Source organism: Oncorhynchus kisutch, linkage group LG23 (genome assembly GCF_002021735.2).
Source record: "Oncorhynchus kisutch isolate 150728-3 linkage group LG23, Okis_V2, whole genome shotgun sequence".
Lineage (NCBI taxonomy): Eukaryota > Metazoa > Chordata > Actinopteri > Salmoniformes > Salmonidae > Oncorhynchus > Oncorhynchus kisutch.
In genome coordinates this window covers 7407325-7430497 of record NC_034196.2, presented here as the reverse complement: position 1 = coordinate 7430497, position 23173 = coordinate 7407325, and the positions used below count along the sequence as shown (strand labels likewise).

At 43.7% G+C, this 23173-nt stretch overlaps 2 protein-coding genes across 3 annotated transcripts in view; one reads left to right on the top strand and one right to left on the bottom strand.

Moving 5' to 3' along the window:
• Positions 1–4237, bottom strand: part of LOC109868070 (proline-rich protein 36) — a 57742-nt gene extending 53505 nt beyond the window's left edge. The window contains exon 1 of the mRNA XM_020457483.2: positions 3743–4237. The gene's annotated coding sequence lies outside the window, so the exon portion shown is untranslated. The remainder of the gene's footprint in view (positions 1–3742) is intronic.
• Positions 4238–7787: 3550 nt separating this feature from the next.
• LOC109868071 (BCL2/adenovirus E1B 19 kDa protein-interacting protein 3) lies at positions 7788–19605 on the top strand. Of its 2 annotated transcripts, XM_020457484.2 has the most exons (7): positions 7788–8043; positions 13868–14021; positions 14141–14228; positions 15280–15339; positions 16706–16785; positions 17479–17628; positions 18705–19605. In XM_020457484.2, exons 1-7 carry the CDS (start codon positions 8007–8009, stop codon positions 18751–18753), a joined length of 618 nt encoding a protein of 205 aa, XP_020313073.1. In that variant the 5' UTR covers positions 7788–8006; the 3' UTR covers positions 18754–19605. The 2 variants fall into 2 exon arrangements, with proteins under 2 accessions (XP_020313073.1, XP_020313074.1); XM_020457485.2 differs by lacking the exon at positions 15280–15339.
• The last annotated feature ends 3568 nt before the right edge of the window (positions 19606–23173 follow it).

The following is a 23173-nucleotide window of genomic DNA, read 5'->3' as shown; positions in this document are numbered from 1 at the left end:
TATTGGCAGACAACAGATAAATCAGCAGGCAGGAGAAGTGAAGGTGTGCAATGGAATAACGTCATGTTTGATCTCTGTGCTTACTAAGCCATGTTGACATTGAGAGACCAATGATGCATATATACAGGAGACAAATTGGAGCTGGAGGCTAAGTCTTGTGTTATATATGACATATTTGATTTCTCGTGCTGTTACAACTTATGCCAATAAAGCACCTTGGAGTTTTGCACTCTGTGTGTGTGTTTGTGTGTGTGTTTGTTGAGGGGGAGGCAGGCAGAGTGCTGCAGATTGAATTGTTATGTAAAGGCGTGTCAGATTGGATTGTCTGGGCATGGCTAACTTTATCCGACATGACTGTGTACACGCACAGCCACCGACAGGGGAAGGGGGAGAGGGTTGGGTGGAGGTAGGTAGGTAGGTAGACATGGATGGATATATTTAGAGAGAGGGAGAGAAAGAGGAAAAAGGAGGGAGGGAAGAACTCCCTCGCAAGGGAGGAGAGAAAATGTCATGGTTAGGGTTCAGTGAAGTGGTAGATCAGGAACATCAGCGTATCAGGGCATTAAAGGACCAGGAGAGGAACTAAGAAAAGGTATATGACCAGTTATTGGTCCTGGGAGCAAGGGGAGAGAGTGAAGAGATACCTGCACAGCCAAGGGGATTGGATTTATAGACCGGTGAGCTGTCTGAACAATATATACAGCAAGGCACAAAGCAATAGTGATGGTTTATCCTGTGGTTATATTTCTGTGGGCAGGCAGAACAGAGGTAATAGCGGGTGTGTTTATTGTTGTGTGAGAGAGAGAAAGGGAGAGAGTCCAATTCAGTACACACCTCCTAGGAGCAGCCTCTAGGTAGGTGCACATTGCATTATGTCTGTTCATGACTGTAATTTATGAAGTAGATTAAGGTTCTCGCTACAGAAGTTTCTCGTGGGAAAATATTTCATTAAGTTTTATAATGACCCAGGAAACACACGTGTACAAACACACACACACACAATCAGCTCATCAAGAATAGATGAAATACAGTCCGTAAATCCTTCGGTAGATGTAGCTGGGACTGTGTGTAACATATAAGCTGCGGTACAGTGAACAAGACTAAAGAAGACTCCAGGCTAGAGCTGAGCCCAACCTTCTAATAAGTAAGCTGACGTGACATGTCCCTATACGCACATAGCTCACATAGCCATTGACAGAACAATATGTTTTCACATTACAATAGAAATCTACAGCTGGACAGCTGGACAGCCATCGGCTACAGCAACATAACAGGTTAAGGATGTATACTTTGAGCCTACAACATGGTATGTTAGATGTTGTGAAAGATTGCTGAGAATTTCACTCTTTTGGATCATAATGTTGTTTTTGTATTATTATTTTTTTTCATGTTTTTTCTTTTTGCAACTGCCTGGAAAGAACTTTGAGGATCTAGAGCATATAAATAGAATATGTATTTTATAATTATTAGACCAAATAATAAAGACAATCGCTGTACATTAATGACCAGCCAATTGAATCAGCTGGTTTGCTCGTTAGTGCATTTGTGCTTATATTACTTCGTAGCTAGCTAGGTTACAGCTAATCCTGCAGCTAGCTAGCTAATGTTACCGCTAGCATATTAAACCGAGGTCTTCAGTGCACCACAAAACTATGTTGGATTCCGTAGAAAAGGCCTGGGTATTACCTCCGTGAGGCTGAATGAGTTTTCAGGTTTAAGGCAAGGTTATTTGTAACTCCAGGCTGTCTCAATTTTCAACATATTGAGCCGCTAGCCGGATTACTCACAATTTTTCCAATGAGTGTCGTAAATGATTGTTCCGTCCGTGCTATCTTGACCCAACTCCACTACCAGAGAAGGATGTAGGACAGTGGCTTGCTCTCGTAGGTCAGTGGGAAGTGCCAGTGATACCACATTACCATCTTCAGGAAGCTAATTCACAATATGTGGATCCCCTTGAAGGTTAATAGCCGGCAAACTAGTTGCAATTATTATTATTACTTTTACGTTGTGGTCAGGTTGTATACAAGTTGGAAAATTTGATTTTGTTAATTGTCTTTTTAGCAACCTGAAAAAGACGCCTTTATCTGGTTGTAATCTGTAATCTTGGTGCTATCTTGAAAAAAATATGTTTTTTATCTGGGAGCAACAGAGACGGTTTAGTTGTAATCTCGTTATTTCACGTCTTCTCAAAAAAAAAATGTACAACCAGAATATAACGTCATTTTGGCCTCGTGCCAAATGTCACCCACGGGATCAGTCCGGTTTTCTATTGATGAGTCTCCCAAGTGGGAAAATTAAAGATGTAAAGTCACATTTTGTGACCCATGCCAGGTGGTTGCGGTGGCGTAGTTTGAAAGGCCTGAATAGCATTGGGAACAGGTGATGGGGATACACTGTCTAGGCCATGGCACACTATGTACATACACTCCCTAGGGGGTCCTTCTGTGGGCTGGCAAGCTGTTGTGCTGCAATGTCCCTGTCTGGCCCAATGTCCCAAGACCAAGAGCACATCACTGTATTTCAGTAATAGGAAAGCTCATCCTGATCACATTTAAGACACCTGGACATCAGACCATCACTTTAATCTAACCCTTATTTTACCAAGTAAGTTGATTTAGAACACACAACATCCTAAAAACGAAGGGGAGAAAGAAAGTCTGAGTACGAAAGAGATGGAGAAATGGAGAGAGAGAAGGGATAGGGGAAGTGGAAGAAGTGAGATATCTAAACGAAGAAACAGGGAGGTAGAGATAGAGAGAGATGGTGATATGGTGGAAACGGCAAGGTCACATTTCTGGCACGGAGCCTAAAGTGGCCCCTAGAAATGCACAGTGATGAGATGAGAGTGAGAGGGGAAAGATAGGGAGCAGAATGACAGACAGCGCTAACAGCACAGTGTTTCTACAAAGAGGAAGCAAGGGGATAAGAGTGTAGGGACGTGTGTGTATCTGGGTGTGTGCGTGCGCGAACGAGCGTGTTCACGCCTGAGTGAGTGTGATACTGTTAACATGAAGAAGAAAAAAACATCTGTGTAACCTATGAACTCCATTTACCATATGGGCGCAATGAGAACACACGCTGTAAAATGTCAAATAAAAAAAGTCACATACAGTACACATCGCATGATGCACACAGTGTACACTCGTGCTCTCATCTCATCCATACACTCCAGCCATTACCACAATCCCCACAATTACCACAATCCCGTTCTCCCCAATTAAGGTGCCACCAACCTTATGTGACATACCCCCCCCCCCCCCCTCTCTTACTCGTGGAGAATATGCACTGATAGCATTCTGCTTCAATGTGCAAACCGGCATCTCTGACGACCCAATCTAAGCCCCTTGGCCTTTAAAGCTGCTCATAAAGATGCACATTCTCACACACAACTCCCACACCTGCTGTAAAGCATGTTCCAACACGCACGCACACACACACATGCATATGCACTCAAACACACACACACACACACACAAGCATGAGCACACACATGGAAGCAAACGCTCAAACATACACACACAGACACACGCACACACACACGCAAGCATTGTGCACACAACCAGACACACACGCATGAGCACCTACACACACACACACACACACACACACACACACACACACACACACACACACACAGCACAGGTTTCTCCCCCAGTCAATTCTAACCATGGTTGTGACAAGGTTACACACCAGAATAAAAAGGAAGAGAAGGATAAACAAGTAGAAACCAATAACTCACCAGTTAATCCACTGCACCAACCAAGAGCATGTATTCCTTATATCAGTATTTTACACTTGCCCTCCGATTATCTGTTTTTCTTTTCCCTCCTCTCCTGGGACTAGTCCTCCTCTCCCTCTGTCGTGGGCTGTTTGGGTAGAAGTAAAGTGATGCTCGGTATATCCTTCAGGACACTGAACAGAGGAGTCACACACACCACCTCTTCTTCTCTTCTCTCACTTTACTGTTTCACTCACATGCTTCTTCTTCTCTTTCCTCCTCGCTGTTTGTTGTTCTTTGGTATTCTTTCATTTTCACATCGCTCCAGTTTTTTCTTTCTTTCTTTCACTCCTCTCTGTCACTGCTGCTTTGTGTGCTCCGATCCTCCGTTCCCTAGTATAATCAGTGAGTACTCCATCTGTCCCCCCCCCTCTCTCTCTCCCTCTGTTTCACTCTCTTCTCCCCAAATTCATCTCCTCAACTGTGAGCCTCTTCATCTCCCAGCCTGAGCACTGTGGCTTTGCAGGTGAATGTCAGTGCGTGTGTGTGTGTGTGTGTGTCTGAGAGTGTGTGTGCAGGCACGTGTGTGAGACAGAATGGGAGGGAGAGCAGGAGTAGCGACACAGTGAACAAACAGGCAGTTATCCTCTTAGATGCTCCGTTCAGTTCGCTCCCTCTCTTTCTGTCTCCCTCTCTCTTTCGCTCTCCCTCTCTGACCTCTCTTTCCCTCCCAGTGACGCCGCACAAGTCTTGTACACTTGTCAGTAGAAGGGGGAGAATGAAAGAGAGAGAGAGAGAGTAGGAGGCAGGAGAAGGTGGGGCTTGTGTGTGTCTGTCTAATTAAAAAGCAGAGTATGTACAGCTGCAGAGAGAGGGAACGAGGGAGAGTGGGAGAGAGACGAGCGAAGGAGTGAAGTGATCTAGGGGGCGGGACCAATGGGCAGAGAGGGAACGGGGAGTCACTAGGGGATGGGGATAGAGGGAGAGTGTGAGAGAGAGAGAAGGGGGGGGGGGACCCTAGTGTGTGAGGTTGGAAAAGGAAGGAGGTATGACCGGACACCAAGGTCAGCTGTAAAGGGCTGAGAGAAGGGCAGAGGGGGAAGCAGAGAAGAAAAGAGAGAGGATGAGAGGGATAAGAACAGACAGGTCGAATTCTGCAGACGTATGTTGCTCGTAATATGAACAGAAGAAGCACAACCAGAGGAATCTTGATGAGGGGAACAATGGAGAGAGTGGATATGGGTAAAGCACCATAGAAATATTCCCCTAAAAACAGATCCCCTAGAATTCTATTCATAGCCATACACACGGTTAAAATATAAGGTTAAACAGCTGTTCTGTATGGATACAGTATCTACAGTATAAATATGTTTCAAATCACCTTGATGTTAATCCGAAAAAAACTACCGTATAAGCAGTTTTATCCCAGTGATGATTCATAGATAAATTTGGCCCTGGCTGCAATTTATGCCGAGGTCTTTCTGTGTGTGTATGTGTGTGTGTGTGTGTGTGTGTGTGTGTGTGTGTGTGTGTGTGTGTGTGTGTGTGTGTGTGTGTGTGTGTGTGTGTATGCCTATGTGTGTATTTCTTTGTATGTGTGTGTGTGTACTCAATGTGTACGTGTGTGACTACACTGCCACACACATTTGCACATTCCTTGCATGTGTGTGTTTATGTGCAAATTAAGCAGTGCCCTGTGATGTCACGCCCCAGTGGATACATCTAATATGTTGTTTTATTCAGTCATGCTCAGGTTGTTGCTCTCTCTCTCTCTCTCTCGCTCTCTGTTTTACATGAAAGAGAGTATATTATATAGTCCCTTGACTAGAACCAATCGATTCAGGCAATTTTCTTCTTGTATTGTTGCGACTGTATCATCATTCCTGCAGTACTTATCACCTCAGGCTAGTGTCAACCACCTAGGCTGGCTGGGAGAGGGGATGGAGAGATAAGGTAAATGCCTGGGGGGGGGGGGGTTGACAGATCTCATCCCACTTTATCAACCCTGATTACTTATCTTGTCTTCTCGTCTCTTTCTCTCTCTCTCTCTCTCTCTGTACCTCCTGTTATTGCCCAGTTGCTCTACATTCAGCCTTAAATGTACATTTGAAACGGCAGAGGAAAAACAGGCTCATTGATTAAAGATCCACCAGGGACTATGAATAATATTATGGGCTGTGGTAAATACGTGCATACGTTTCAATGGTGGCAGTTGAGAGAGGATGACAACCACTAATACTTCATTAATATTAAGTACTCATCCTCGGCGGATTTGAGACAGATATTAAGATTTACAAAAGGCCCTGGCAGCAGTCATGTCCCTCATTTCATTCAACTAGAAGTGTGAACCAAGCGCTTAAAAGTGCAATAGGCCTCAGTTGTTTGCTTATACAGAACCATGGAGAAGTGTTGATCCGTGATCCCCTCTATAAGTCAATAGGCATCCGTCCTCTAGGGGCGAGACCGGGAAGTGTAATTATTATTTATCACGCTAATCCAAACGGGCTCGGTGGGGCAGCCAATCAGATCCTGTTTTCACTGGGTCCACGGGAGCCAACGGAGGAACACAACTAGTTCTGGCGTTCATTAATCAAGCCAGTCACGTCTGGCCGGCTACAAAAGCCACTTTTAAGCAGAAGCCTTTAGTGCCGACTCAGATCAAGTCATCAATCATCTCCTAATGCAGTCTGGTAGAATCGGGAACATTGTCTAATGGGAGGATCTAACCGTAGCCATTACCTGAAAAGGTTGTATTATTTCGCTATCTGCGAACGCAAAACATGATGGATTAGCACCACAGACGGTCATTTGCTGGACTCTTAAGAGCAGGGCATCCCAGAATGCATCTCATCTTCTATGACACAGAGACGTGGTCTAAGACAGAACATTGTCACAGAGATCTTAAATTCCATTGATGAATGGGTAACTTCTGGGTTTCTGTACGATTGTATCTCATAGTGACTTTCTCAGGGCAGAACGGGAGGATAGATGAGATGAGAAACAAAGCTAAACCAATAGGGGGGAGGGGGGGGGCAAAGGAATAGTTTGTGAAAGCCAGTATCATAGGCCTAGATTTGGCACGGGGTAACTTGTGGATCGTTGGCGCCAGGGTTTTAAGGGCCCGAAGGGTTGGCCAGAGACGGAAAGCAAAACACCATAACAGGAGAAGGACTGATTCTTCAGTATTTACGGCCTTCTGTGACAATGACTGCTGTATTTGAATCAATACAAATTGCAATGTTCCTAAAAATGTAATGCTAATGCGGTAGTAAAAAGTGTCTGACTACACAAACATTTTTAAACACGAGTACAGTATTCTATAGGCCTGGCGAGTTGTGAAAACTGTAGCCTAATGTAAGGGCCTGCAGTAAAGATACTGTAGTCATCTTTAGGAGCTGTGACAACCAGGTGGCAGTGTTGCCTATAAGGAGCAGGACAACCAGTTGTATAACGGACACAAAGAAACATCAACAACATCAACTGAAGAGGTTCATAATAGCCTACATAATCATCAACATATCTACTCTTCTTATAAGAAATGTCTTTCATCTATTGATGTTCACCCCCCCCCCCCCCCCCCCCGCAGCGTGCGTGCGTTTCTTTGAAGAGGACAATGATGAGAAGGAAAGTGCAAAAACATGGATTCAGAGGAGCTACTGTGCGTCATGGCACCCACGCCCTTGTGCTGTGCTATCTCTACGGACACAACAACATGCACTTACTTCATAGGCAGAATGAGCCTGAGCCCGCGGAGTGCTGATGTCACTAGTTGCCGGGCTTCCTCTCAATGGAACGAAATAGATGAGTCACTGTCCATCCACCACAAGCTGTCACAACAACTCATAAGCCCCTTCATTTGACGCAACGAATTAAAGACGGCAAATGGTTCAAGCGGGGTACACATATCAGTGTGTGGAGTAAACATTTCAAAACATTGCAAAGAACGACACTTTTCCAATGTGTAGGCCATTGAAATTCATGTCAAATGTTAATGGGAGTATCTATTGTATTCTAATCCACCACACACGTGTTGTCAGCTAGTTTAAATTGCTGTGTGGCTCTTAATTAAATTGCTGTTGAGCTTCAGTCGGTTTTGTTTACCTCGACATGCCCTGCACATGGGGAGGGAGGGATAACTGCGCGCAGTACGTCACGGTCTACGCGCTAAGGCAACAACAATACACGAGAAAGCGAAATACTGTAGGCAGTTTATAACACACGGTTTTCTCCACACTGTGCGTTTTTGTCCGTTTCAGAATCTCTCTCCACCCTTCAGCCACTAACCATGTCAGGCTCGCCGACTCCAGAGGACGCGTTGTACGGTAAGGGTTTTGGGGCGATGGATCGTTATTGGGTCAATGCAAACTCGGGTCAATTGTGATTGATTTGTGCTGTAGTAACTATGAAATGTTTATAAAAAACCTTGTAACTGCCCTATGATGACTCTTTCTCTGTGTATACCCTAGGGATAAACTATGTTCAACTGTTTTTCTAGGCTAACATTTAAATAAATAATTCCAATAGGGGTCCATCAGGAAAATAACATTATTGATGTATAAATTATTATGTTCGTCCTCATTAGGCCTACAATGCTTATTTTTAGTAACAATCAATTAATGATGCATGAACAGTGACCTCTTTCACCAGAATAAGTTTGTTTATCACATTTTAATATATTAATGGACAACGATTATTTATAGTCATTATCCACGACCTAATGCATGGTTAACATGGACTTGTGAGAAAATGGGCATGTTAGGGAGAGAAATGTAAGTATGCCATTTTGAAGTTATCATTGTTGTTGCCCTGACATGGTCATCCTGTAAACAGATTTTATGACTCACCAGTTTGTATATCACTAAACCAATTAAGCCCAGGAGATTTACCTGAAGTTTATAGCTCACTGTAGAGTTTGCTTATAGCCTCTACAGCACATGGGGGATGTTGTATAGCTTTCATAATATCACAGCTAGGACATACACAAAGCTTTGGCACAACGACACATCTGTGCTTTGTTTTTCAAGAACTAGGCCTATATTAACACACATAACATACACCTGATATGCACTACAGTACTTCTATGGAAGGATACTGGGCTATTGACAGACATTGGGTGCTGCTGCAGTGCAGCCTGGTCAAGGCCACAGAGAGAGAGAGAGAGAGAGAGAGAGCACGAGCAGGCTGGCAGCCAGTGGTTATGTCATGACTCTCTCTCTCATTCTGGGAGGAAAACTAGCGCAATGGCACAGTTTGCCCTCTGCCCTCCCTTCCCCTTTCCCCATATCCACCCCCCTCTCCACTGTTGCTGTCTATATGATCTCTCACTTACCCTAAAGCAAATAATAAATGGGAAGAGACAAAAAATAAAAAAATAGGGGATGGGAGGATGTGTGGAGGAGGAGAGCAGGTGATGATGTTTGCATTCCGCAGAGAGAAAGAGATAGAATGAGAGATAAGGAAATAGACGAGAATGAGACAGAAGAGGAAAGAGAGAGTGAGACAGGAGAGTAAAGGGTGGTAAAGGGTGGCTAATCTCATACAGAAATAAGATCTTACATAATCATTCTGTCAGGCTGTGTCAGTGGTTGTCCCTGTTTGTTTTTGTGTTAGTGTGTGTGTTGTGTGTGTGTGTGGTTGTGTTGTCCCTGTTTGTTTTTGTGTTAGTGTGTGTGTTGTGTGTGTGGTTGTCCCTGTTTGTTGTGTGTGTTACACTCAAGCTAAACTAAGGACCAGGGGGAAACACAACATTCGTTGTTACAAATGCCCTTATGTCAGTAAGTCATTGGGTCTTGTCTAATACTATGTCAGGAATGCGATGTCCTGTCTGCTTAAAAATGTACTCTTGAATAATTTCAGCCATTAGTTTTGAAGGTGATGCTCACAAGCCAAAAGTGGTTCCCGTTTTTTGTGTACTACGTCATCAAATTGCGTATGATATGTTACGTCCCACATATATATATTTTTGTGCAATTCGTAATGTTACCAATTTGTTGTGCTTAAGATCCTGGATTGCAACTTTAAAGGAGACCGAATAACTATCCTAGTCCAACAACAACAGCAACACAGACCTAAGGGTTTTTACTAAAAAGAAGGATCAATGAGTTAGCCAGCAATGTTTGATAAACCATGAGAAATAACTGTTGATTTTCTGGTTCACTAACAAAGCTAAACGTATATATGTGTTGTTGTCAATTAGACCATGCCCATTTCAAGCTTATCCCCCCCCAAAAAAAATTATTCTGAATATTTAGGCAAGTTAGCTGGCTAACTCGTCGATCCTGCTTTGGGGTAGTGCCTCTGCATTGCGTGTCCTAACATTAGGCCATCTACTGTAATGATTGAGCAACAACAGACAATTACAATCTCTTTAGAATCTGTCTGTCTATTTTTTTTGTCTGTTCCTGCTGTGTCATTCCACCTGCAAGTCTGATAGGCTGATAGGCTGTGTTGGTTTTACCTTCCTCCTGGTTTAGCCTTCCAGAATTAGGCTTCAGTAAAGTTATTCTAACTATGGAATGATCCAGGATTAGCTCTTCTCTCAGTTGCAACATTACTGACAGGTTCCAAAATGAACAGTAATACATTACACTCACAAAAGTTTCAGGGGAATAGAGACAATTCAAATGTCATTATGGCTATGTACAGTGTTAACAATGTGCTTTAACAATGTAATAGTTCAAGTACAAAAGGGAAAATAAATAAACATAAATATGGGTTGCATTTACAATTGTATTTGTTCTTCACTTGTTGCCCTTTTCTTGTGGCAACCGGTCACAAATCTTGCTGCTGTGATGGAACACTGGTATTTCACCCAATAGATATGGGAGTTTATCACAATTTGGTTTGTTTTCAAATTCTTTGTGTATCTGTGTAATCTGAGGGAAATATGTGTCTCTAATATAGTCATACATTTGGCAGGAGGTTAGGAAGTGCTGCTCAGTTTCCACCTCATTTTGTTGGCAGTGTGCACATAGCCTGTCTTCTCTTGAGAGCCAGGTCTGCCTATGGTGGCCTTTCTCAACAGCAAGGCTATGCTCACTGAGTCTGTACATAGTTAAAGCTTTCCTTAAGTTTGGGTCAGTCACAGTGGTCATGTATTCTGCGATAGTGTACTCTCTGTTTAGGGCTAAATAGCAGTCTAATTTGCTCAGTTTTTTTGTTAATTCTTTCCAATGTGTCAAGTAATCATCTTTTGTTTTCTCATGATTTGGTTGGGTCTTATTGTGTTGCTGTCCCGGGGCTCTGTGGGGTCTGTATGTGTTTGTGAGCCCCAGGACCTGCTTGCTTAGGGGAATCTTCTCCAGGTTCATATCTCTGGATTTGATTGCTTTGTTATGGAAGGTTTGGGAATCGCTTTCTTCTAGGTGGTTGTAGAATTTAACGTCTCTTTTCTGGATTTTGATAATAATCAGGTATGGGCATAATTCTGCTCTGCATGCATTATTTGCATTATGTTTTTGCATAATTTTTGTCTTACTGAGATTGACTGTCAGGGCCCAAGGCTGACAGGATCTGTGCAGAAGATCTAGATGCTGCTGTAGGCCCATCTTGGCTGGGGACAGAAGCACTAGATCATCAGCCAACTGTAGACTTTTGACTTCAGATTCTAGTAGGGTGAGGCCGGGTGCTTCAGACTGTTCTAGTGCCCTCAACAATTCGTTGATACAGTGGGGCAAAAAAGTATTTAGTCAGCCACCAATTGTGCAAGTTCTCCCACTTAAAAAGATGAGAGAGGCCTGTAATTTTCATCATAAGAACACTTCAAATCTGACAGACAAAATGAGATTAAAAAAATATATATATATATTTTCAAATTATGGTGGAAAATAAGTATTTGGTCACCTACACAAGCAAGATTTCTGGCTCTCACAGACCTGTAACTTCTTCTTTAAGAGGCTCCTCTGTCCTCCACTCGTTACCTGTATTAATGGCTCCTGTTTGAACTTGTTATCAGTATAAAAGACACTTGTCCACAACCTCAAACAGTCACACTCCAAACTCCACTATGGCCAAGACCAAAGAGCTGTCAAAGGACACCAGAAACAAAATTGTAGACCTGCACCAGGCTGGGAAGACTGAATCTGCAATAGGTAAGCACCTTGGTTTGAAGAAATCAACTGCGGGAGCAATTATTAGGAAATGGAAGATATACAAGACCACTGATAATCTCCCTCGATCTGGGGCTCCACGCAAGATCTCACCCCGTGGGGTCAAAATGATCACAAGAATGGTGAGCAAAAATCCCAGAGCCACACGGGTGGACCTAGTGAATGACCTGCAGAGAGCTGGGACCAAAGTAACAAAGCCTACCATCAGTAACACACTACGTCGCCAGGGACTCAAATCCTGTAGTGCCAGAGGTGTCCCCCTGCTTAAGCCAGTACATGTCCAGGCCCGTCTGAAGTTTGCTAGAGAGCATTTGGATGATCCAGAAGAAGATTGGGAGAATGTCATATGGTCAGATGAAACCAAAATATTACTTTTTGGTAAAAACTCAACTCGTTGTGTTTGGAGGACAAAGAATGCTGAGTTGCATCCAAAGAACACCATACCTACTGTGAAGCATGGGGGTGGAAACATCATGCTTTGGGGCTGTTTTTCTGCAAAGGGACCAGGACGACTGATCCGTGTAAAGGAAAGAATGAATGGGGCCATGTGTCGTGAGATTTTGAGTGAAAACCTCCTTCCATCAGCAAGGGCATTGAAGATGAAACGTGGCTGGGTCTTTCAGCATGACAATGATCCCAAACACACCACCCAGGCAATGAAGGAGTGGCTTCGTAAGAAGCATTTCAAGGTCCTGGAGTGGCCTAGCCAGTCTCCAGATCTCAACCCCATAGAAAATCTTTGGAGGGAGTTGAAAGTCCGTGTTGCCCAGCAACAGCTCCAAAACATCACTGCTTTAGAGGAGATCTGCATGGAGGAATGGGCCAAAATACCTGCAACAGTGTGTGAAAACCTTGTGAAGACTTACAGAAAACGTTTGACCTCTGTCATTGCCAACAAAGGGTATATAACAAAGTATTGAGATACACTTTTGTTATTGACCAAATACTTATTTTCCACCAAAATTTGCAAATTAATTAATTAAAAATCCTACAATGTGATTTTCTGGATTTTTTTTCTCATTTTGTCTGTCATAGTTGAAGTGTACCTATGATGAAAATTACAGGCCTCATCTTTTTAAGTGGGAGAACTTGCACAATTGGTGGCTGACTAAATTATTTTTTGCCCATTGTATATATGTTGAAGAGGGTGGGGCTCAAGATGCATCCCTGTCTCACCCCACAACCCTGTGGAAAGAAATGTATGTGTTTTTTGGATTTTATAATGTCATATGTTCCCCCCCCCCCAACACCACTTTCCATCAATTTGTATAGCAGACCCTAATGCCAAACTGAGTCAAAATATTTTCTGAAATCAACAAAGCATGAGACGACTTTGCCTTTGTTTATTTTGTTTGTCAATTAGAGTGTGTAGGGTGAATACATGATCTGTTGTACGGTCATTTGGTAAAAAGACAATTTGACATTTGCTCAGTATATTGTTTTCACTGAGGAAATGTAGTCTGCTGTTAGTGATAATGTAGAGGATTCTCCCAAGGTTGCTGTTGATGCATATCCCATGGTAGTTATTGGGGTCAAATTTGTCTCCACTTTTGTGGATCGGGGTGTGATCCGTCCTTGATTCCAAATATTGGGGAAGATGCCAGAGCTGAGGATGATGTTAAATAGTTTAAGTGTAGCCAATTTGTGGTCTAAATATTTTAGCATTTCAGTTAGGATACCATGAACATCACAGGCCTTTTGGGTTTGAGAGTTTGTATTTTGACCTGTAGCTCATTCAATGTAATTGGAGAATCCAGTGGGTTCTGGATATAAGCTGATTCTAAGATTTGCAATTGATCATGTATATGTTTTTGCTGTCTGTTCTTTGTTACAGAGCCAAAAAGATTGGAGAATTGGTTTATCCATACATCTCCATTTTGGATAGATAATGCTTTGTGTTGTTGTTTGTTTAGTGTGTTCCAATTTTCCCAGAAATGGTTTGTTTATATTCTATGGATTCTTCAATTACATTGAGCTCATTTCTGACGTGCTTTACCTTCTTGTCTCTCTCTCTTGCCCCCCCCCCCCACACACACAGGCTCGTGGGTGGAGCTGGAGGAGCTAATATCAGCAGTGAGCAGCAGGGATAGTCTGACAGGGCAACAACAGGACACAGCCTCCTGGGCCCTGCAGGGGGAGCTAGAGAGGATCCTGCTGGAGGCACAGCTTGAGTGTGAGAGGAGTAAAGACAGGTCAGTATCCTACACCAACAAAAATCTCTCTCCCCCTCTGTGTGTGTGTGTGTGTGTGTGTACACACATGGATGTCTGTTTTTACTGAGAAGTCCCATTGACCTGCTCTCTTTGTTCAGTCCTCCCCTGGTGGTGACTCCTCCGCAGACCACTGCTTCTCCTCCCCACAGTGAAGGCAGCAGCAGTACAGACTGTGTTACCATACAGGTACGAAACACACACACGCATGCAGGCACATAACAGTCAAATGACATATGTTACTGTAGCAGTAGCAATCCTTTGCTATTAGATAGCTCTAACACCACACAAGTCAGTGTTATCAAATAAAATAAATACACAAATTATTCGTCACATGCTTTGCAAACAATAGGTGTAGACTAACAGTGAAATTATTACTTATGGGCCCTTCCCAACAGAGAAAGAAGCTGTTCAGGGTCCTGTTGGCTCCAGACTTGGTGCATTGGTACCACTTGCTGTGCAGTAGCAGAGAGAACAGTCTATGACTTGGGTGGCTGGAGTCTTTGACAATTTTAAGAGCCTTCTTCTGACACCGCCTGGTATAGAGGTCCTGGATGGCAAGGAGCTCGGCCCCATTGATGTACTGGGTTGTACGCACTATCCTCTGTAGCGCATTGTGTCGGATGCCAAGCAGTTACAGTAATGCAGCCAGTCAAGATGCTCTCACTGGTGCAGCTATAGAACCTTTTTACTATCTGAGGGCCCAAGCCAAATCTTTTCACCCTGTTGGTGTGTGTTGACCATGATAGATCCTTATTGATGTGGACACAGAGGAACTTGAAGCTCTCAATCCGCCCCACTACAGCCACGTTGATGTGAATGGGGGCATGCTCAGCCCTCCATTTCCTGTAGGTCCTTTGTCTTGCTGACATTGAGGGAGAGGTTGTTGTTCTTTGCATCTCACTGCCTCTCTGACCTCCTCCCTATAGGCCTACCACCATTGTGTCGTCGGCAAACTTAATGATGGTGTTGGAGTCGTGCGTGGCCATGCAGTTGTGGGTGAACAGGGAGTACAGGAGGGGACTAAGCACGCAACCCTTAGGGGCCCCATATTGAGGGTCAGCGTGGCGGATGTGTTGTTGCCTTCCCTCACCACCTGTTGGCAGCCCATCAGGAAGTCCAGGATCCAATTGCAGAGGGAGGTCTTCAGGCCCAGGGTCCTTAGCTTAGTGATGAGCTTGTTGAACGCTGAGCTGTAGTCAATGAACAGCATTCTCACATAGGTGTTCCTTTTGTCTAGGTGGAAAAGGGCTGTGTGGACTACAATAAAGATGGAGTCATCTGTGGATCTGTTGGGGAGGTATGCGAATTGGAGTTGGTCCAGGGTGTCTGAGACGATGTTGTTGATGTGAGCCATGACCAGCCTTTCAAAGCATTTCAACGCTACAGATGTGAGTGCTACGGGGCAATAGTCATTTAGACAGGTTTCCTTGTTGTTCTTGGGCACACGGACTATGGTGGTCTACTTGAAACATGTTGGTATTAAATACTTTGTCAGGGAGACGTTGAAAATGTCAGTGAAGACACTTGCCAGCTGGTCAGCGCATGCTCTGAGTATGCGTCCTGGTAATCCGTCTGGCCCTGCAGCCCTGTGAATGTTAACCTGTTTGCAGGTCTTACGCACATTGGCTACGGAGAGCATGATCACACAGTTGTCCCGAACAGCTGGCGCTCTCATGCATGGTTCAGTGTTGCTTGCCTCGAAGCGAGCATAGAAGGCATTTAGCTCATCTCGAAGGCTTGCATCACTGGGCAGCTCGTGGCTGGGTTTGCGTAATAGTTTGTTATCCGTGATAGTTAGCAAGCCCCACCACATCCGATGAGCGTCAGAGCCGGTGTGGTAGGATTTGATCTTAGTCCTGTATTGACGTGAATGCCTGTTTGATGTTTCATCGGAGCGTGTAGTGGGATTTCTTATAAGCGTCCGGATTAGTGTCCCACTTCTTGAGAACAGCAGCTCTAGCCTTTAGCTCAGTGCGGATGTTGCCTGTAACCCATGGCTTCTGGTTGGGATATGTACATACAGTCACTGGGGACGACATCATTGATTGACTTATTAATTATGCTGGTGACTGATGTGGTATACTCATCAATGCCATTGGATGAATCCCGGAACATATGTGCTAGCGAAACAGTCCTGTAGCTTAGCTTCATCTGACCACTTCCGTATTGAGGATAGTCTTGAACGGAGCTTGTCCAGTTTGTTCCCCAGTGATTGTACGTTCTCCAATACAAGGAGGGTAGAGGCGGTTTATGTACTCGCCAACGTAGTTTCGTCAGGGTGCCCGCATGTCGGCCTCTCTTACGCCACCTTTCACTTTTTTGAGTTTCGGGGATTAGGGCCTGGTCTGGGGTCAGCAGTATGTCCTGCGCCTCCGCCTCATTGAAGTGGAAATCTTCATCCAAATCGATGTTAGTGATAGCTGTTCTGATGTCTAGAAGCTATTTTCGGTCATAGGAAATGATGGCGGAAACATTATTTACAAAAAAAGTTAATATTAGCACAAAAAAAACAGAAAATAGCAGAATTTGTCACGAGCCCGGTAAAACAGCTGCTATACATTGCAGCGCCATTCTTAATCAAAACATGATGGCAAATGTAATTGATAATTGACATTTAACTTTCCCTCTCTTCTCTTTTACCTCTCTCTTCCTCTCCATCTCAGTCCGAAGAAGAAGGGGAGAGGAGGCTCATTTCCGAGTGGGTATGGGACTGGTCCAGTCGGCCCGAGAACCTTCCACCAAAGTAAGAACCTACGCATAGAATTGGAACGACTCCGAATTGATTCTCATTCTAATTCGTTCTAATTCCATTTACCTTACATTGACCATGTCTCAGTGAATCATTTCACCCCTAGTTTCATTTTTAGGCCGTCATTGTAATTAAGAATTTGTTCTTAACTGACTTGCCTAGTTAAATAAAGGTTAAATAAAATAAACATTAATTTACACACGTACTTGGCTGCCTATAACAAGTACTGACCTGTGAGGAGCCTGTGGATGTGCTATAGGGAATGTAGTCATTATTTTTATACATAATGAATGAAATCTTGTACAGTAACATTGAAACATGACAGATATCTCTCTCTGTTACACCTAAACATGACAGATGATAGTCTTGCACATAGTTTCATTTCATTTTTACATTAATGTACATGAATGTATGTTTCTTCTCATGTTATGGCGCTACTGAACAGCTCACAGTCTTTTCTTGAAATATTCTAACTGAGAAAATATGAGAACTAGAATTTCTCCTGAGAAATCTCCTTTTATCTTGAGGAACAAAGCGTGTTTTCTTCTCTCCTTCTCTTTCTCTCTTATGTTCCCCTTTCTCCATCTCTTTCTTTCTTCATCTTCCTTGTCTCCCTTTCTCCCTCCATCTCCCTCGCTTATTTCCTCCCTCTCTCTCGATTCTCCCTTATGCCTCTCTTGCACTCAGGGAGTTTGTGTTCCTGTACCCGAAGCAGCAGTCGGGCTCTCTGAGCGTAAGGAAGAGTGAGGTGATGAAAAGAGGCCTGTTCTCCTCTGACGTCCTCATGATCCTCATCCCCTCACTGCTTGCCTCGCACCTGCTCACACTGGGAGTAGGGTAAGAGACACACACACACACACTCTCACTCACTCACTCACTCACTCACTCACTCACTCACTCACTCACTCACTCACTCACTCACTCACTCACTCACTCACTCACTCACTCTCTCACACACACACACACACACAGTCGAAAGCATATACACGCACTATAATAGATAAATACAGGACATATAAGCTACCAACACTAAGAGATTATTTTTTTTATTTTTTATTTCACCTTTATTTAACCAGGTAGGCTAGTTGAGAACAGGTTCTCATTTGCAACTGCGACCTGGCCAAGATAAAGCATAGCAGTGTGAGCATACAACAAAGAGTTACACATGGAGTAAACAATTAACAAGTCAATAACACAGTAGAAAACAAAGGGGGGGTCTATATACAATGTGTGCAAAAGGCATGAGGAGGTAGGCAAATAATTACAATTTTGCAGATTAACACTGGAGTGATAAATGATCAGATGGTCATGTACAGGTAGAGATATTGGTGTGCAGAAGAGCAGAAAAGTAAATAAATAAAAACAGTATGGGGATGAGGTAGGTGAAAAGGGTGGGCTATTTACCAATAGACTATGTACAGCTGCAGCGATCGGTTAGCTGCTCAGATAGCTGATGTTTGAAGTTGGTGAGGGAGATAAAAGTCTCCAACTTCAGTGATTTTTGCAATTCGTTCCAGTCACAGGCAGCAGAGTACTGGAACGAAAGGCGGCCAAATGAGGTGTTGGCTTTAGGGATGATCAGTGAGATACACCTGCTGGAGCGCGTGCTACGGATGGGTGTTGCCGTCGTGACCAGTGAGCTGAGATAAGGCGGAGCTTTACCTAGCATGGACTTGTAGATGACCTGGAGCCAGTGGGTCTGGCGACGAATATGTAGCGAGGGCCAGCCGACTAGAGCCGATAATGAGATACAGGTTGTCTTAGTAATGTTCATGTAGTAACCTACTATATGACCACCAGCACCTGATGCTTTTTTAAATTATAGATCTCTTTCCTAATAGCAGCAATCTGTTTTTATACAACAAGGAGGTAAATGTGCATCCTTCATTATTAGCAGTATATTTCTCTCGCAGGATCTACATAGGGAAGCGATTGGCTGCCTCCACAACTAGCACTCTGTGACGTGCTTCCGGGCAGCGCTCCCATTCGCTGACGGCAGACCAATAGGATCTCAGCCCTCGCCACAGTACACTTGTTGCCCTTTCTCCCTGTCATGCGGCAACTTTCTTTACCAATGTCTCTCTGTATGTCTGTCTGTCCACCATCCACCAGAACTTTGTGTGTCTGTCCGTCAGTCACCCAGCATCTCTGAATCTGTGATTGTCCCAGGGCCAGAGCGTGTCTGTTTGTGTGTTTGTCTCTCTCTCTGTGTGTGTGTGTGTGTGTGTGTGTGTGTGTGTGTGTGTGTGTGTGTGTGTGTGTGTGTGTGTGTGTGTGTGTGTGTGTGTGTGTCAGGGCAGGACAGTTGATACTCTACGGACATTGTGTCAATGACTCAGACTGAGGTCACTTTTACTCTCCCAGCAGAGTAACACTGATCTCAATTAACTAACAGAGAGAAACGAGTGATAAGATCGAGAGAGAAAAGAGAGAGGAAGAAAGAGAATAACACCCAGATAAATCCCCATTGAAGGTGTTAGCAGATTGTTGAAGAAATGGGGTATATAGCCCAATGCTTTCCCAAATAAAAACCAGAATCTAATCCTGGTGAAAGAAAGTATATGGCAGTATATACAGGCAGTATATGCCTATATGACTCTGGTCACCAATATTATGTGTCAGACATGCCAGAACTGTGATGAGCCCAGGTGATTTGTATTAGGTTGAGGAATGGTTTGTTTAATGTTCTTTGTGGTTTATGACCACAAAAGTGGCTCTCTAGTTTTGCACTTTGTCCTATATAACCATCTGACTGTTTGAACTCTGAACTCTTTGAATGACTATAACCCCATTAAACTTCATTTGTCACCCGTGTCCGTGATCCATTTGTCTATCTTACTCCATTTTTCCTTTTCCATCCACTTTTATTGTGTTTAGACATTTGTTGTATTTTAGAGCTTATTATTTATTTTATAAATGGTAAAAGTGTGTTTTTAGATCATATTATTTATTTTATAAACGGTATAAGTGCTAGAGAGCTATGACATAATAAGAGATATATCAAAACTAAGACATTTGTATAAGTTAGCGCCGAACCTTATTCAACTATTTGTCTGGATTGTTTGTGTGATGCCATTGTTTAACTGAAATAGATTCTCATTTAGCCATACAAGAGTGGAAAGAAGGACTAACAGGCTGTTTCAGTAATGTGAGTCATTTATCTGTACCGTAAACTACAACATCTGCTGGCCATTCTAAGAGCTTTTACATGGGAGATGAATCATTGCATATCAAAGTGTTTACCTAATAAGTTCACCTTGCTAACAGTATTACTTGTGTGTGTTGAGATAGATCCAGCCACAGTTAGCTAGCATCCCATGGCACGCGCACGCATCGGGCTGAAGGTTTTACAGGAACGTAGTGTCATCATCAACACCCGTCTGTTCTTTCCAACCCCCCTGACATCACTTCAGACCTTAACCCTTTTTTTACAAGCGTGCGCTGACAAGTAATCAGTCCTTTAACACTTGCAGCTTTGACACAAAAAAGAGTGAAATCCGCACACTGCTCTTGCTAGTATCACTGCTCTTTATTAAGCTTTACATATTGGCCTCAAGGCCTTCGTCAGCTTTCCCAAGAAACAAACACCAACCATGTGCAACGCATGTCCCCCTATCCCGGTTGAACATCATATATAAAGTAACAGGGCTGGGTTCAGCAGTTTTTTTCTCTCTCTCACATATTTAAACCCTTTTCCTGGGTAGGTACAAAACTACCTTCATCCTTCCGTACATTTATTAAAACCGGTTACCTTCAGACAAATCCCGTGACACCGGTGGACGTCTTAGAGCAAAACGGAGAACACCGTCGTTTTCGTGACTCACTCTAGCTCTGCCACCTTTTACCGCAGATGCGGAAGTGCAACATAGTGTTGTGGTGTGGTGGATTGAGACGCATCCAACATATTTCTCTAGCTTAAACTGACAGATTTGGATGGGGATTTTTTTATTATGTTACTTAGACTGACACACCGGTGGGTCAATAGACTGTCAAAGCAACAAAATAACTAGGGCTTTACAATGATGGTGAAAACGTGGAGAAAGGATAGGGTTAAGTGTGTTCAAATCTTCCTAGAAGTCACAAAGGGTGCACGGAGGGACATGACAAAATTCAGAATTTTTCTTTATTCATATAAAAAATCTGATTTATTTAATTCTCCATGTGGTTTATATTAAAAGGGCATAATTTAATAAAATAGGCTTTTAAAATTCAATATTGGTGCACAATATCTACCTAAACTCAGCAAAAAAAAGGATCGCCCTCTCACTGTCAACTGCGTTTATTTTCAGAAAACTTGTGTAAATATTTGAATGAACATAAAAGGATTTAACAACTGAGACATAAACTGTACAAGTTCCACAGACATGTGACTAACAGAAATGCAGTAATGTGCACCTGAACAAAGGGGGGTGGGGGTCAAAATCAAAAGTAACAGTCAGTATCTGGTGTGGCCACCAGCTGCATTAAGTACTGCAGTGCATCTCTTCCTCATGGACTCCACCAGATTTGGCAGTTCTTGCTGTGAGATGTTACCCCTCTCTTCCACCAAGGCATTTGCAATTTCCCGTTCATTTCTGGGGGGGAATGGCCCTAGCCCTCACCCTCCGATCCAACAAGTCCCAGACGTGCTCAATGGGATTGAGATCAAGTCTCTTTGCTGGCCATGGCAGAACACTGACATTCCTGTGTTGCAGGAAATCACGCACAGAACAAGCAGAATGGCTGGTGGCATTGTCATGCTGGAGGGTCATGTCAGGATGAGCCTGTAGGAAGGGTGCCATATGAGGGAGGAGGATGTCTTCCCTGTAACGCACAGCATTGAGATTGCCTGCATTGACAAACAAGCTCAGTCCGATGATGTGACACACCACCACACCACACCACCCCACCCCAGACCATGACGGACCCTACACCTCCAAATCGATCCCCCCGGAGTACAGGGCTCGGTGTAATGCTCGTTCATTCGATGTTAAAAGCGAATCCGACCATCAACCCCGGTGAGACAAAACCGCAACGCGTCAGTGAAGAGCACTTTTTGCCTATCCTGTATGGTCCAGCAATGGTGGGTTTGTGCCCATAGGCGACATTGTTGCCAGTGATGTCTGGTGTGGACCTGCCACACAACAGGCCTACAAGCCCTCAGTCCAGCCTCTCCCAGCCTATTGCAGACAGTCTGAGCACTGATGGAGGGATTGTGTGTTCCTGGTGTAACTCGGGCAGTTGTTGTTGCCATCCTGTACCTGTTCCGCAGGTGTGATGTTCGGTTGTACCGATCCTGTGCAGGTGTTGTCACATGTGGTTTGCCACTGCGAGGACGATCAGCTGTCCGTCCTGTCTCCCTGTACACTGTCTTAGGCATCTCACAGTACGGACGTTGCAATTTTTGGCCTTGGCCACATCTGCAGTCCTCATGCCTCCTTGCAGCATGCTTAAGGCACGTTCACGAACATGAGCAGGGACCCTGGGCATCTTTCTTTTGGTGTTTTTCAGAGTCAGTAGAAAGGCCTTTTTAGTGTCCTAAGTTTTCATAACTGTGACCGTAATTGCCTACCGTCTGTAATCTGGGAAACACTGGGAAACAGTGTTTAAACCCTTTACAATGAAGATCTGTGAAGTTATTATTATTATTTTTACGAATGACCTTTGAAAGACAGAGTCCAGAAAAAGGGACATTTCTTTTTTTTCTGAGTTTAAAATATTGGGGATGCAAAGTCACTCTTTTTGTGGAACGACCCATATACTGTACACATAGTTTTGTTGGAAGAGCACAAAAGCACCTGGTTTCCATTCTCAAGCACACACACACACACACACACACACACACACACACACACACACACACACCTTCTGTTCTGTACTGCACCGTCTTTACACAACCTGCATTAAAGAACAAGCTCTGTATGGAGAAAAGAAACCTTTCTCAGGAATGCTGTATATTGTTTACAATCCCACTATATTGGTCAATCTGGGTTAGGTCATGTTCTAATTATGGTTTTAGAGGACAGGTGGTTTTGAAGGGTAGATCTAAGCAGATTCTTCTACAGTGATCCACCCTGTCCCCCTCTCACCCTAAACCAGTTCACACAGCAGACTCTCACAGGTTGTGCAGAGAGACCCAAACTACCGTAACCCCTTACCCACCCCACCCCCCTCCCTAAACCCCAACCGCCCCCATCCCACTACAAATACACAGCCCATTTCAGTAAAGACTGTAGCCTTCTCCGTAGCAGGGGGCAGTGTGTGGCCCTCCTACGAGAGTTTGTTCCTAGTTTGCATACATTTCAAATCAAACAATCTAGTCTTAAAAATAAAGTATGAAACCTCTACTTCACACCTAATGCCTCTAGACATAATCGGAGCCTAATAACAAACATTGGTGTAT